At 38.9% G+C, this 14,003-nt stretch overlaps 1 protein-coding gene across 1 annotated transcript in view; it reads left to right on the forward strand.

The window, feature by feature from the left end:
• The window catches only part of cacna1ha (calcium channel, voltage-dependent, T type, alpha 1H subunit a), a 128,925-nt gene that overhangs the window by 58,470 nt on the left and 56,452 nt on the right, over positions 1 to 14,003 (forward strand). The window contains exons 3-6 of the mRNA XM_005942458.3: positions 6,599 to 6,710; positions 7,342 to 7,475; positions 8,311 to 8,408; positions 12,484 to 12,643. Of these exons, the coding sequence (XP_005942520.1) occupies positions 6,599 to 6,710; positions 7,342 to 7,475; positions 8,311 to 8,408; positions 12,484 to 12,643 (504 nt within the window). The remainder of the gene's footprint in view (positions 1 to 6,598; positions 6,711 to 7,341; positions 7,476 to 8,310; positions 8,409 to 12,483; positions 12,644 to 14,003) is intronic.

Below are 14,003 nucleotides of genomic sequence, written 5' to 3' on the forward strand. Positions count from 1 at the left end.
CTTCACCCAAAGTGGGTGAGTGTGGGTCATTTTTCCCTGTTATAGGTAATAGAAACAAGTGCCATACTACAATAAACTAGTTCTCAGTCGCAGACTTATGATTAAACCCAGTCCTCCATGTACAGTGTGACACGACATAGCCCTAATGTGATTTGCCCAAAGTGCCTCAGCGTGAATTGACCTTAACAAGTGAGACCAAGAGCGCTGTGTGCTTGGCCTGGATTGTAACTACTGAACACAGAATTTAACCTTGCCCGTTGCACCATACAGCTTTTACATTTAATAATGTGTGTGCTTCTCTATGTGTGCGTATCATGTTTTTGTGCGTGTGTGTGTCTTAGAAGAGAAAGTCAAACAAAATTTTAAAACCACCGGTAAGTTTGCTGTTTTCTGTTTACTGCAGTTCACTGTCTATCCCTACTCTGCTTTGCGGCAAGAGCCTGGCTTAGCTTTAAAGGCTTGCACATTAGTCCTCGTGTGTGTCTGTGCCTGCATATGTGTGCGCGTGTGTGTTTGTGGTGGATGGGTTGGGGGGATAAGACAGAAGGGGACTCTGGAGGTGTTGACTGTGGAAATTAAAGAGGAATTAGAGAAAGCAGAGCACAAGGAGGAACAGAGGAGAACATGGGAGAGAGAGCGCGAGAAAGAAGAAGAAGGAGAGAGAGCTTTTCTGAATATTCAAATCTTTCCTTTTAATTCAGCTGCAGATTACTGAATCTTTCATCTGTCAAGGAAGGATTGACCTTACACTGCTTGACTTAGTGTGTGTGTGTGTGAGTTTAAACTGTGCATTGTAACAGACTGACCCAAGGCATTTTCCAGTGTGATTGAAGATGTTTTTTTGGTTTGTAGCGATACCTGCAACAGCATGCTATTAACATTTGTTTTTATTACTACTCCCCCAAGGGAGCCACTTGTTTAACACTGTTTTACACTGATGTAATTGCTAAATAAGATTCCAGTACATTTGTAGATCGGGTGCACAACACAAAGCTATAACGCCACCGCCTGTGAGTATTCCCCTCTTTTTTAGATACTTTGGAACTCCTTCTCATTTTAAAAAAAAAATCTTCAGAGAATAAGCTGCTGCAGGGTTTGCATTCTTTCAGACTCCCACAGTTGTAATGTTTCCGTTAGCTAGAATATCTAGCAGTTGCATACCATGGGAACAAGAGCTCAATGCGCTGGCAGAAACCATGTTTTCTAGAAATAAAGCAGTGCAGTTTCTCTGTGTTTTTCTATGTGTAATGCCTCTTATAAATGTAATCAAATCATTGGAAACCAAAATGCTGGTGCAGCTATTAAATGCATTAAAATATTTCTTAATCTTTAATCCTTGCACTACCTGCACTCCTGCATGGATGCTATAGTAGGGAAAACAGTGTTTGGAGACTGAGGACAACCCAAGTGACTCCACATATGGCCAATAATATAGTTGGTGTTTAAAACGACTTTGAAGACAAGGACCAGGTCTGCAGCCACATCATAATGGCAATATAAAATGCCATTAAGACAGTCAGACTGCTTTCACTTTGCAATTTAATGGGGTCAAGTTCGCAATGACATCCAATTTGTTTGTGATAATATGGCAAAAGTAGCAAATTTGTTGCCATCTAGATTAGAAATTGACAATAATTATATATCCAGTCAGAATAAGCTGGATAAGTCTTTAACCGCATAACCTAGTGCTAACCCTCAAGCACACCTTTGAGCACCTTTGAGGTCTAACTTTTACCAACATTATCCCTGTGATTTTATAAAACTCCACCTGGTTTCACAAGGACAACAGCAAATGTTTTCATTTAATCCAATTTATTTTGTTGTCTTGTGGTTTCTGGTGACAGATCATGAGTAACTTGGTCAGGTTGTTTAGGTTAGAGGTTCTAGAGACAGCTGTAATCTATTATGTGCCAGTTCTGCTAAGCTACATTTGTGCCTGCGCAATCCTACACTCATATGTTCAGTGAGCGTATCCTTATAGTTGTCCTATTTTCAGAACACTAACTTAATAAATGCCTGCTGCAAAAACACTGGCTCCACTCTCCCTGAAAAGGCACAGCATTGGTTTTAAGTAAATACAAACAACATTTTACCATTTATGCTTTAATTGATCTGCACAATTAAGCAGACTCATGTCTTTTAGCTTTCCTCATATTGAGTACTTACCGTCACTAGGGAGAATAAATATGCTGGGCATTTTGGCAGAGCTCACTGCGCATTTGTAAGGTTTAAGCGTAGGTGAGTATTGGTATCTGAGGCTCAGGAAATCCTGGTGGGAACAGCATAATCTTGATGATGTGTTGGAAGAAGCAAAGCATAGTCTATTGAATACACGTAACAGTGCCACAGATGGCTAATTGTAATGTTTTTGCTCGTAGGATATTTTAGCTCCTTGTCCAAAAATGTCACATGTAATTGGCATAAATAATTGAAATTGCCTCTTTGATAACGTACTGCATCTACAGCTTAGCTGTCTAAAGGAAATTCCTCTTAAACTGATAGGATGCAGGAATTGTAATGTAAATTAAAATACACCATCTTGCAGGGAATATTTCTAAATCAATGGAAGAAAAACACAAAATAATGAATATGGAGGATGCATTTGAGAAAAAATGGATTTTATCTTGGTGAGAAATTAAAAATACAACATGAAAACCACACTTCTGTTGACTTTTTTTTTGCTTGTGTCTGTGCATGTGACCATGTACACACCTGTTGAAATGTGTAAGATTCATATATGAAAGTGTTTAGGTAAATAGGAAAATGTATGGATAAAGAAACAAGACTCGTTTTTTAAAATTACAATTATACTGATACAGAAGTTAGCTATTTGCTAATATATATGTTTTGAAGTTACAGTATAATGGCCAATAAATGAGAATTTATAAAAGAAAGAAGAGAAAGGAGAAACACCCTTCAGGCATTCTGTTAGGGTTGATGTTGCATAGTTTGACCAACAGGGGGATTCGGCAACTTCCTGGGTTTGGAGCACCACAAACTACAACGGCTAATCTGAGCAGACTTGGGTACAGTTCAGTGACGCAATCATGTCTTGTTATCAAGCCGTGAATTACATATTATGTTAGTAGGGATTTAAAACAGGGTTGCTGCCTCTCTCCCCTTCTGTTCATTCTGTACACAAATGAGTGTCGCAGCAATTTCACAAACAGACACACCCTGAAGTTTGCTGACGACACAGTAATCGACGAGTCAGGCCATGGACAGGTTGTAGATGATTTTGTGAATTGGTGTGATGAGTCCTTCCTCTCACTTAATGTGTCAAAAACTAAAGACATGATTATTGATTTTAGGAAGTCCTCTTATAGCTCATCACCCACTATCATTAAAACTGCCGATATTGGGATCGTTGAGAGTTATAAATATCTAGGTGTGGTACTTGACCATAAACTGTGTTTTGAATCTCATGCTGATGCCACTACTAAAAAAGTTCAACAAAGACTGTTCTTTTTAAGGAAAATGAGATCTTTTAATGTCTCATCTGAGATGTTGTCCTTGTTTTATAGAAGTTTTATCGAATCTGTGATGTCTTTTTGTATTGCTGCCTAGTTTGGGAACCTGACGGTGAAGAATAAGAATCAGTTGGGACTTCTGGTAAAAACTGCTAGCAAAATTTCAGGGCGCTGGCAAGATGGACTTTTGGCCATTTACAATAGAAATGTGCTTAGAAAGGCTCATTCTATTATTAATTGTGTGAACCATCCACTTCGTCCACTCTTTTATCCCTACTGCGTCTTGTCTCCTAAATGGCAAATAATTGTCCTTGAATTTTCTATCATTATTATTGTTATTATTGTTTTATAGTATTGTTCTGCTTGTTCTTATCCTCCTGCTGCTAAACTAATTTCCCCTTGTGGGACAATAAAGAAATTGAATTGAATTGAATTGAAACAAAAACTATCGGCAGATTTATTCAATCTTTAAATCACAAAATGTTAGTAGGGGTAACAGTCTTAAGAGTTCTGTATTGGTGGGCTGTCATTTTTGAAGATATTTGGAAAAGGAAAAGATCTTTAACTTACAATATAAAGTGCATTACGCTGTATAAATGACATTTAATTCAATCAAATTGAAATGGTGGCACATTTGTGAAGTGGTGTGTGTACCTTTGTTAGCTTCTCTAAATTGGGTGAAGGTAATTTCAGGTCTGGTATGAATGCGTTTGTGGTACCATGCCTCCTGTTTGCAAACTTTCAGGCTAATGACGTGCTGGGTACATGGCTATGATTGCGTATGCAATGATTTGCCTGCATTGCTGTGCCTGTTTTCCAAGAAAAGAGAAAAAGAAAAGGAAATTTTATGAAGCAACCCTAGGATCTATGTTTGCAATTCAATTCTTTTGACCAAAACATGCACACGCTCACAAAATTAGCATATGAGAATGTGAAAAAAACCCAAACGAATTGTCTTCCAGCACAAGTTAAATCCAGGATATGTTCCTATCATGGTAATAGGCTGCAGTTGCATCTCAAACAATCTCAGGACAGAAAAAACTATTTGAGGTCAAACTTGTTTGCTGATACAAACTTCTGTCTTCTGGCCTCCGATCACAGCATTGAGTCCCAAGTGTATCTGTGTTTGTGCATTTGTGTGTGGAAAACACGCATAATGTCATTAGCATATAATATTTGTATCCCTACGTTTGCGTGCGCTTCATAAGACTGTCCGTTAGTAATGTGGAAGACAATAGTCACCATTTTTTTTCCGCTTTAACTCCTTCTCTAATTAGAACAGTACTTCACCTTGGGAATACTTCTGCACTGCAGTTCAGTGCGCACACCAGATCACTGAGTGTACAATGTGCCTGAGAAAATGTGTGGGATGTGTGTTTGGGGTAAAAGCCAACCAAAGTAGAAAAACAGCAGCATCAGGGCCTCTGATTTAGGTTTCCTTCTAATCACGTTCACGTCATTTTTCCTCCTTAATGTATTTTGCATCCCGGTCTTTCTCCCTCTCTCCCTTTTTCTCACTTATCTCCTCCATTGGGTATAATTTTTTTTCCCCATTTAGATGATGAGACATCTTCTAAAATGAACAACCCCACTGTGATGTAGTGTTCGTATATACATTTAAGACTTTGCTTTTGTTTTTGTAAACCGTTTGATTTATGAAGAAAATCATACTTCCACATGTTGTCAGTGCTCATTGGATGTGCTCACCGCTGTTTGTTCTTACAGTGGTTATTACTTTGTTGTGAATTGATATATATTCCACATGCTTTTTGTGTGATCGGATAAAAATGAAAAACCGAATGAGAGAAATGATTCGATTTTGACAGACGCCTTCAGATTTAACTTTTTTTTTCCTTCCAGAAATGCAGATCCAGTTTTAATTGCCATCTGTGTTGATGCACTCAAAGCACATCAAAGACAGAAACTCCATTTTATGTCTGTTCTTGAATAGCAGTTCAATATGGCATTATGTGTTAATAATTTATGCTACACCACATAGACAAAAATTCAAGGACAAAAAAATCCACAGTCATCAGACCACTTAAAATTTATTGCTTTGTCCTAAATAGATAATCTCACTCGCCACCAAAACAGGATAAAAGGATAGGACCAGCAAAAGGAAAGATTACTCATTAGTGTAAAATCAGGTCAGAGGTGATGTCTGAGACAAAGCAGGACAAAGGTTTTCAAATAGCAAACCTTTAGACTCACAAATAGAGAAATAGATGCTACTGTATCACACTCACAAAGGTATATCTGTGTTTTGTGTAGCGATGTTACGATACCAGAAATTTAATCATTAGTACCAGTACATGTAGAATTGCATGATGATGATTGCTGAGTAGCCTAATAACCTTACATTACTTACATTATGTTAGCTACATCGGCGGTCCCTACCCTTTTTGCACCACGGACCGGTTCATGTCTGACAATATTTTCACTGACCGGCCGTTAAGGTGTCGCGGATAAATACAACAAAATAAAACCAGCACCAGTACCAAAATAAGGACGATTTATTCATAACACACAGGAAGACACCCAGGGAAACCAAGTTACTGATAAAAACAATAAAAAAAATAATGATAAAAACCATGAAAACCATCAATTTCAAACCCGAGCCTCGGTACCAAACGAGACACGGACCAGTACCAGTCCATGGCCCGGGTGTTGGGGACCGATGAGCTACCTTACATTTATATAACGTTCGCAATTGCAAACTCTTTAGCCTATGGAACATAGCTAATTTTGCAACAGCTGCTGCACAGTTTTTTTCCTTTTCTTAAGTTTGTCTTACTTCTTGAGCATGTAATGATAGACAAGAGCACTATAGATGTATGCTTCCCCCCGACTTAAGGAAAAACTGCCGACTTGGCTCCTACGATTTAGGTCATAAACTAATCAAGAAAGTGTTAAGTTGTGTCATAGATCAAAAGAGCTGCATGGTCATTTTCCCATAGGCTTCTATTCCATTGGACTTTTCATAAAAAAAGATGTTGCCCTGTGATGGCCATTATCAATAATACGGGTTTTAGGCACTTTACAGTAAGTTGCTTTGACTATACAGTCTGTGTTTTTGCATGCTTTTGAATTCACACAACATATGTTTTGACCTTAACTTGCTCTTGCACGTGGTTTGAGCACGTGTCCATGTTGGTGATCCTGCTCAACTGTGTGACTCTGGGGATGTATCGGCCCTGTGAGGACGTTACCTGCCAGTCAGAGTGGTGTCGCATCTTACAGGTAAGTGCTGCACTCCCACACTGTCAGCTGGGCCTGCTACACAGTATGCAGTAATGTCAGCAGCTGATTGGTTGTTGATTAACTTACTGACATGTTCAAGAGCTTTTTCAACAGAAGCACCATTCACTACAAAGACAAGAACCATATTTTTTACTTTTATTTTAACTAAGCTACTTCAATCAGTGTTTTAAATTATTACACGTATGCAACCACAATGCATAAAAACACTCATGAAAAAGTTAATTATTCATTTTCCTCTTTTCACACCCATTTATTTCTATAAGCTTTCACTGTAGTGCGATGCTGATTCCTGACACACTGAGATCTTCTCATTATATTCGAAGAGAGACATTCTTTTTGCTGTAAAATGTCTAATTAATTGAGACACAACCATAAACATGGCACGCCCGAGTTATTCCCTGCTGGGATAAAACTAACTAACTGATAAAAGCATTCTTTGTCAGAAAACCTCCTCTAGCATTTCCACTTTTCGTGGTTCAGAACGCGACTGTTTTGATAAGAAGACTTAAAAAGGATCGTTCACTTTGCAAGGATTCCACTTCCTCTTCTTTTCATTGTTGTCAAAGCTTATTTTTGTCTGTGTTCTTGTCACTTTATCCTTTGCGACCAGGTGTTGGATGACTGCATCTTCGCTTTCTTTGCGGTGGAAATGGTTATCAAGATGGTGGCCCTGGGAATTTTTGGCTCCAAGTGTTACTTTGATGACAAGTGGAATCAGCTTGACTTTGTCATTGTCATGGCAGGGTTGGTATCCCACTGTGCCTTTTGCTCATCTCCACTAATTGCTCAATTATCTCTATCACCAGCAGCTTAAATATTAACAGTCTGCTTAGAATAAAAGAAAAAAGAAAAAGCACTTTATTTCTTCCTCCTATACTATATAAATAGGGCTCTTTACACCTCACACATTCAAGTAGTAGGTCATTCGGTGGTTCACCACGCCCAATTTGAAATCCATGGCGACTGATCCCATGACTTTGTCACACTTCCCTTGTGCTTATTTTACATTGAATAACTATTTAAATAAACTTTAGTTTTGCTCCACCTACATATGCATAAGATTTATGTCGCATTAATGAAGGGTAGGAACAAATAGGGATGCAGAAATAAATACTGAAGCAATATAATGTTCAACATATGCAATAAAATATATATCTATGTAAGTTTCTGTCAGCTTGTCTGTCAGTTGGAGCAATGTTTCTCTATTATTCGTTAGCCAGTCTGTTATGAGGCACATTCTCCACATAATTGCAGAGAAAAATGTAAACATGTTTAGGACCATCATTATAGCCTTCTGTCTGCTCGTTGTCACACTCATTATGTTTGCATGCTGTATCACAGACTATACAGAAGAAAAAGTGCTTCTGACTTCATGCAATTAAATGGCAAATGCACAGTAATTATGTGGGTCGCTTCAGTTACAACCTTTATTAGATTATTAGTGTTTCATTTCATTTTCTTGTTGTTGCTGTTTTGTGTAGACATGTGTGTGTGGTCACCATTTCGTTTTTATAAAGTCTATGAAGTAAAACCTTCTCCACCTCTCTCTCTCTCTCTCTCTCTGCGACCATGTCTTCAGGATGTTGGAGTATTCCCTGGATGGCCACAATGCCAGTCTGTCAGCTATCCGTACCGTCCGAGTACTCAGGCCACTGCGGGCTATCAACAGAGTACCAAGTATGCCAGTTTCTTAGTTGTGGTTTGGCTCATATTTTCCCATATATGCAGGGTTTTTACAGCATTTCCCCAATGATTAATGTGAAGCTGTATATTTCTATCTGCCTGGTGTTACTCACTTTGAACTAAGGAAGACAGAGCAGTGTTTTGCTGTGTTTATTCTCAGCACTGCGTGGTAAATTGACCGATGATCAAGACTTTGGTTTTCATCTCACTTTGTGCCAGCCAGCGGGATCTTGCACATAGTTTGTCAATTTCCTAAAAGCTCTGTGACAGAAATAACCATGAATCTACAGCTAAAGGGGATCACTACACAATGGTGTCATAACAACTTACAAGGTTATTAACCAGCATACATTAGGCAAGCAGCCATGGTCTTTTTCCGGACTCAGCTGCCAGTATTGGTAGCCTTTAAATATATATGTATTTATGTAAGGTTGTTTTTTTCTCATTTTCATGTATATTATAGATTTATTGCACATAAAGTGAAATATCCATGTCTCTTGGCTTAATTTAGCACACCCAACCATATGGTGGTGGTTGGTCCACTGTATTTACTCAGTTCCAAATTCAACCCAGCTGTTTACCAGGAGATTTTAAACCACTTTGTGCTGTCACAAGCTTTATGGAGATGCAGATTTCCTTTTCCAGCAGGACCTAGCACCTGCCCACAGCACCAAAACTACTACTACCTTTGCTGACAGGTTATTACTGTTTTTGACTGGCCAGCCAACTCACCTGACCTGCACCTCACAGAGAATCTGTGGGTTTTGTCAAGAGGAAGATAAGAAGTGCAGATCCAAAACTACAGGCGAGCCAAAGGCTGCTATCAAAGCAGCCTGGGCTTCATTAACGCCTCAGCAGTGCTACAGGCTGATTGCGTCCATCCCATGCCATGCTGATGCAGTCATTTGTGGTAACAGATCCCCACCTACGTCACTTTATAGACATTTCTGCATGTTGAAGAATTGAAGATACTTGAGTTGTGTGTGTTTAAGTTTTCTTTGGGGAATTTAAATGATGATGACCTCACATTCATGAGTGACACTGGGGGCTGCACTGCTGCTAACTCATACACTGTCACATAGCATGGAAGACACAGTGGGTCAACACATTAACATTATCACCAAGCTAACAGTAGTTCTGGGAAAAACTTAAAGCTGTGCACAAGGTGAAATAAAATTTATTATTACTGCAACAAGTGTTCAGTTGCTCCCTAAAGGTGGGTTGGTAGATGGGGGCAGATAGAGAGAGGACAGAGGGAGAGAATGTCAGTGAAGACCCAGCTAGCTTAGAGATAGAAATTCAAGGTCAGTGATCTTGAGTTTTCTTGCCCCAAGACACAAACATACCTGAAAGGCGATGTTCATATGCTCACAGGTACACACAACACTGGGCCTCTTCTGTTTTTCTTTTTTTCTTTCACCATAAATATAGTGTCTGTAAGAACGAGCCACGTAGATAAGGCTAACACAGGTTTTCCTCCTCTGTTCTTCTTTCTCTAATCAGTCTGTCTTTCTGTTTTTCTTTCTGCCTAAGAGGATGGGAAATATTCATTGAACTACAAATGTTAACTGTGTCTTTTGTGCTGTAGCTTAGAAACAGTGAGCACCGCACTCTGATTATTTCATGTTCTCAAGGTTGATACGTGCAGGGGGCTTTTGCAAAATCTCTGCCAACTGCCTTGTGCACTCCCAGTCACATACTTTTACCGTCAAGTGAATGCGTTAGCGCAAGCCTGTTATGGTGCTGGAAACAATTACATTTACCCTGTGTGAAATGATCGCAAATTCTTCAGCCATCTGTCTAGTTTTGACTGCATGACTGGGTTTAGAAAAGCACTAGCCTTCCTCAGTTTCTTACTAGGTCAGTTTCTTGTTATGAGCAAAAAAAAAAAAAAGGTAAGTGAATGCCCATGAATGAAAAGCACAAGCTGACAGCAATGATAACGAAATCTCCAAGGGCATCTTTAGAAACATGGGTGATTTCTCTGGTGGTTCAAGCCAGTCTCTTGTCATCACAACTTGACAGCGAAAACTGTTGTGGGTGACAGTAGTTCTGGCTTTTAAAAATACAATTTTTGTATTTTTTATATTTTTATTCCAAGGATTCCAAGAAAGCAGACTTCCTTGGTCTTGAGTTATAGTTTCCCCCATAATTTCTGAAGGGCAGTTTAAGTTTTTCTTTTGAAATTGGCTCCTTTATCACTCATTTTCAGTCCAGTTCTTTTACCCAAACCTTTTTTACTGGGATGCGTTTTTTTTTTTTTTTGTTAAGCCACTAAACACTGACCTATGAAAAATTCAAGTAAAAGTAGTATAAAAAAGACCCTTAACTGAAGGCATGAAACAGTAATGCATTGTAGCATAACTCAGCAAACCTAGCACATAACCAATTTTAAATTGTAGCCGTTTTGTTACTAGAACAAATAATTTGTTGCCATTTTATTTTTATTGCATTTATAAAAAATCCCAAAAGGTAAAACAGTTTTGCAGGCATAAACTTATATTTTTGCACCAACAACATGATTCCCAAAGAACTATTAGCTGAGCTGGAATAACTTAACATGGTGTGCAGTGAGTTCTTAATAAGTTTGACAAGTAGAGGACAAAAGAAGAAGTGGCAGGCTCAAAGAACTTATTTACAGCAAATGATCAGTATCTGAAATTTATGCCCTGAAAGCTGGACACGAATGCATCTGGCCTTTATCTGATCCATCTACTGTTCACTGAGGCCTCATCGGAAATGGTCTAAGTCTCAGGGAAGGGAAACAGGGAGAGAAGGTTGAGTTATGCAAAAGTACACAAGAACTGGACTGAAAATCAGTGGCAGCAGGTCTTATAGAGTAGCTACTTTCAGCTGCTCCCTAATTCACAAGGGGTTGCCACAGGAGGTGGCTCCACACATGTGATTTAGCACATTGTGTTGCCTAATGCCCTTCCTGACACATTCCCAAAGGGGTTTGTTTCTTCTCCCAGGAGGGATAAATGCACATTTGTCAACAGTAAACACGAGGCAGCCAACATCCAAAGAAGAGCTTTGGATGTCATTCAAGAAGCCCGGAGAACTATTCCTGAAAAGTACATATAGACATTACAAGAAAGTTTGCCTCAGACTGTTGGTAAAAATAAAGGTGGCCATATCAAATATACCAAATACCATTTTAAACCTGTCACTCAGAGAAATTAATTCAGTGACATTAAAATGAAAGGTAGAAGATTACTAAAGTGAGGCAACAGGGATTCAACAAGATGGATAACCTTAGCTGATGAATGACTACAATTAGCAATGTAATGACAGCTTTTGTGACTCATTCATATATGATTTTTTTTAATGTATATTTAATAATAAGAAGAGTAAAAGAAAGGATAGTCATATTTTACATGTTTCAATAATAACTGCATTGACAATAAAATGTTTCTTTAGCTTCTGGCACAGATTTAATAGGAATACTATTATCTTAATTCTTAGGCCCATTCTGATAACTGTAAAACTGGCAAACAAGACATTTGTTTGTTTTCCACTGATGATGATAATGGCTACAGGTAGAGTTTTCTCACGCTGTTGCACAGCACAGCCAGTTTGGTCTCAGGATGAAGATTTAAATTTAATTATCACTGCAAAGGTAAAAACTGACAACTTTGTGCCACAGAAAGAATAATGATATCATAGCACTGCACATGTGATCAATGTGACAAAGCTGTGATATATGGAGGAGGAGACAGGGGACATTGTGAGGACCTCGGGGACTGGATCCCTGATGCTGCTGACGCTAAGCACATCTGACATGGGAGATGGATGCTGAATGCACGTGGTTAGATAATAGTAGCCACAAGGAAGCTGCGAGTTCAAATCCCAGAGGATGAAACGATGTCAATCTGTCACTTTCAGTATTGTCATCTGTTGTAATTATAACGTGTGCGAGGATGAAGTTGTTGGCTCCAAAAACATAAGATTAATAGAGCTCGTCAAGGTAAAAGTAAAAGGCTAGCTCGGATGGGTTTTATATTATGTCTGTCATGAATGTCGGGTGCTATTAGTCACACATCTTTGTTGTTTGTATCCCACTGTGTAGGTATGAGGATCTTGGTGACACTGCTGTTAGACACTCTGCCGATGCTGGGAAATGTTCTGCTCCTCTGCTTCTTTGTCTTCTTCATCTTCGGCATTGTGGGAGTCCAGTTGTGGGAGGGACTGCTGCGCAATCGCTGCTTCCTGGGAGAGGACATCGAAACGTAAGGAATTCCGCCTTGTGATGTAGGATAGGAATCTCTTGATCTTTTATGTCAAAGCTGCATTTGATTTTTTTGAACGATACATTTTGGTGAAACTGGGATCCAATTCAAAATTATTTTCCTTGAAAACTGACAACAAAAGGGATGAGTGAATGAGAGCCTGAATGATCATACCAATACCAGTGTGGGATGTAAAACTCAATATATCGAGCGATATATTTTTCTTTCAGGAACATGGAATATAAACAGATTTCCTGTATATTTGTCATTTGTAGTAATTTATTTGCTCGTTTATGGCCGTTAGGTTGTATTTGTGGCGCTGTGTTGTAGAGTGCCCTCTGGTGGACAACTATGTAATCCAACAGTCCAGATATGGTTAAAGGGTGTTTCTCCTCTCTATTCTGTACTTTTTTAATTGTCTTTTATCAGTCGTTATAAAAGTTGCTACCGATACATCAGCAAATACCTAATATCGATCACTAATATCAGCCCACTGATAAATCGATCAGGCTCTAGAGTGAAAGGTACAATCTCGGTCTGTAAAGCTACAAATTGCTTGACAAATATATTTTAGCTTCCTCCCTTTTTAGTCCTGTCATAAATTCTATTGTCACCTGGAGTGATAGTTAGCAGTAGTGAAAATGTAGAACTTCTAGCTTGTTAGAGTATGCACAATGCACAGAAGTGGAGCAATGCTGTATCAATAAGAACAGGTCAATGTGCTGGTTTCTGTACTCTGAGACAAAGAAATAAAAATACCCCATCTTTGTAGATAATGTGGCTAAAAATATAGGCATTCTAGAAACATGCTGTGTCCCTCAATAGAAAGAATTTAAATTAGCACCTATGATCATTGAAAATCATCTCCAAAAAGACCTAGAACTTATCAGCGCAAGAGGAAATTAATTCAGGAGACACTTTTAACTTTGTGGAGTGAAGTGATAAAGCTACTTTCGACTGCTCCCTTATTCACACGGGATCGCGACAGCTGGTAGCGCTACATATTTGATTAAGCAGATTTTTACACCGGATAGACTTCCTGATGTAACATCCAATGGATCACTACCTCCTCCCGGGAGTGAACCAGGAATCTTTTGCTTGGTAGGCAAATGTTTAAACCACTGCACCATAAAATTCCTGAATATGTGTAAAAGTTTTCTTGCTCAGTCCAGATTGTAGGAAATGGCAGACCATAGGTACTGACCTGAAACCAAAAAAAGATACAGCTTCTGTCGATGTGAGACAGAAAACAAGTCAGCACTGACAGACCCACAGCCGAGAGAGAACACAGTGTTCGCTCTGTTACCAAAGACGGGAGAGGAAAACGCTGCATTTCCCTTCTATGCAGCTTGCATTGTGG

Source organism: Haplochromis burtoni, unplaced genomic scaffold (assembly GCF_018398535.1).
Source record: "Haplochromis burtoni strain Fernald_Lab_line unplaced genomic scaffold, NCSU_Asbu1 Contig_334, whole genome shotgun sequence".
Taxonomy (NCBI): domain Eukaryota; kingdom Metazoa; phylum Chordata; class Actinopteri; order Cichliformes; family Cichlidae; genus Haplochromis; species Haplochromis burtoni.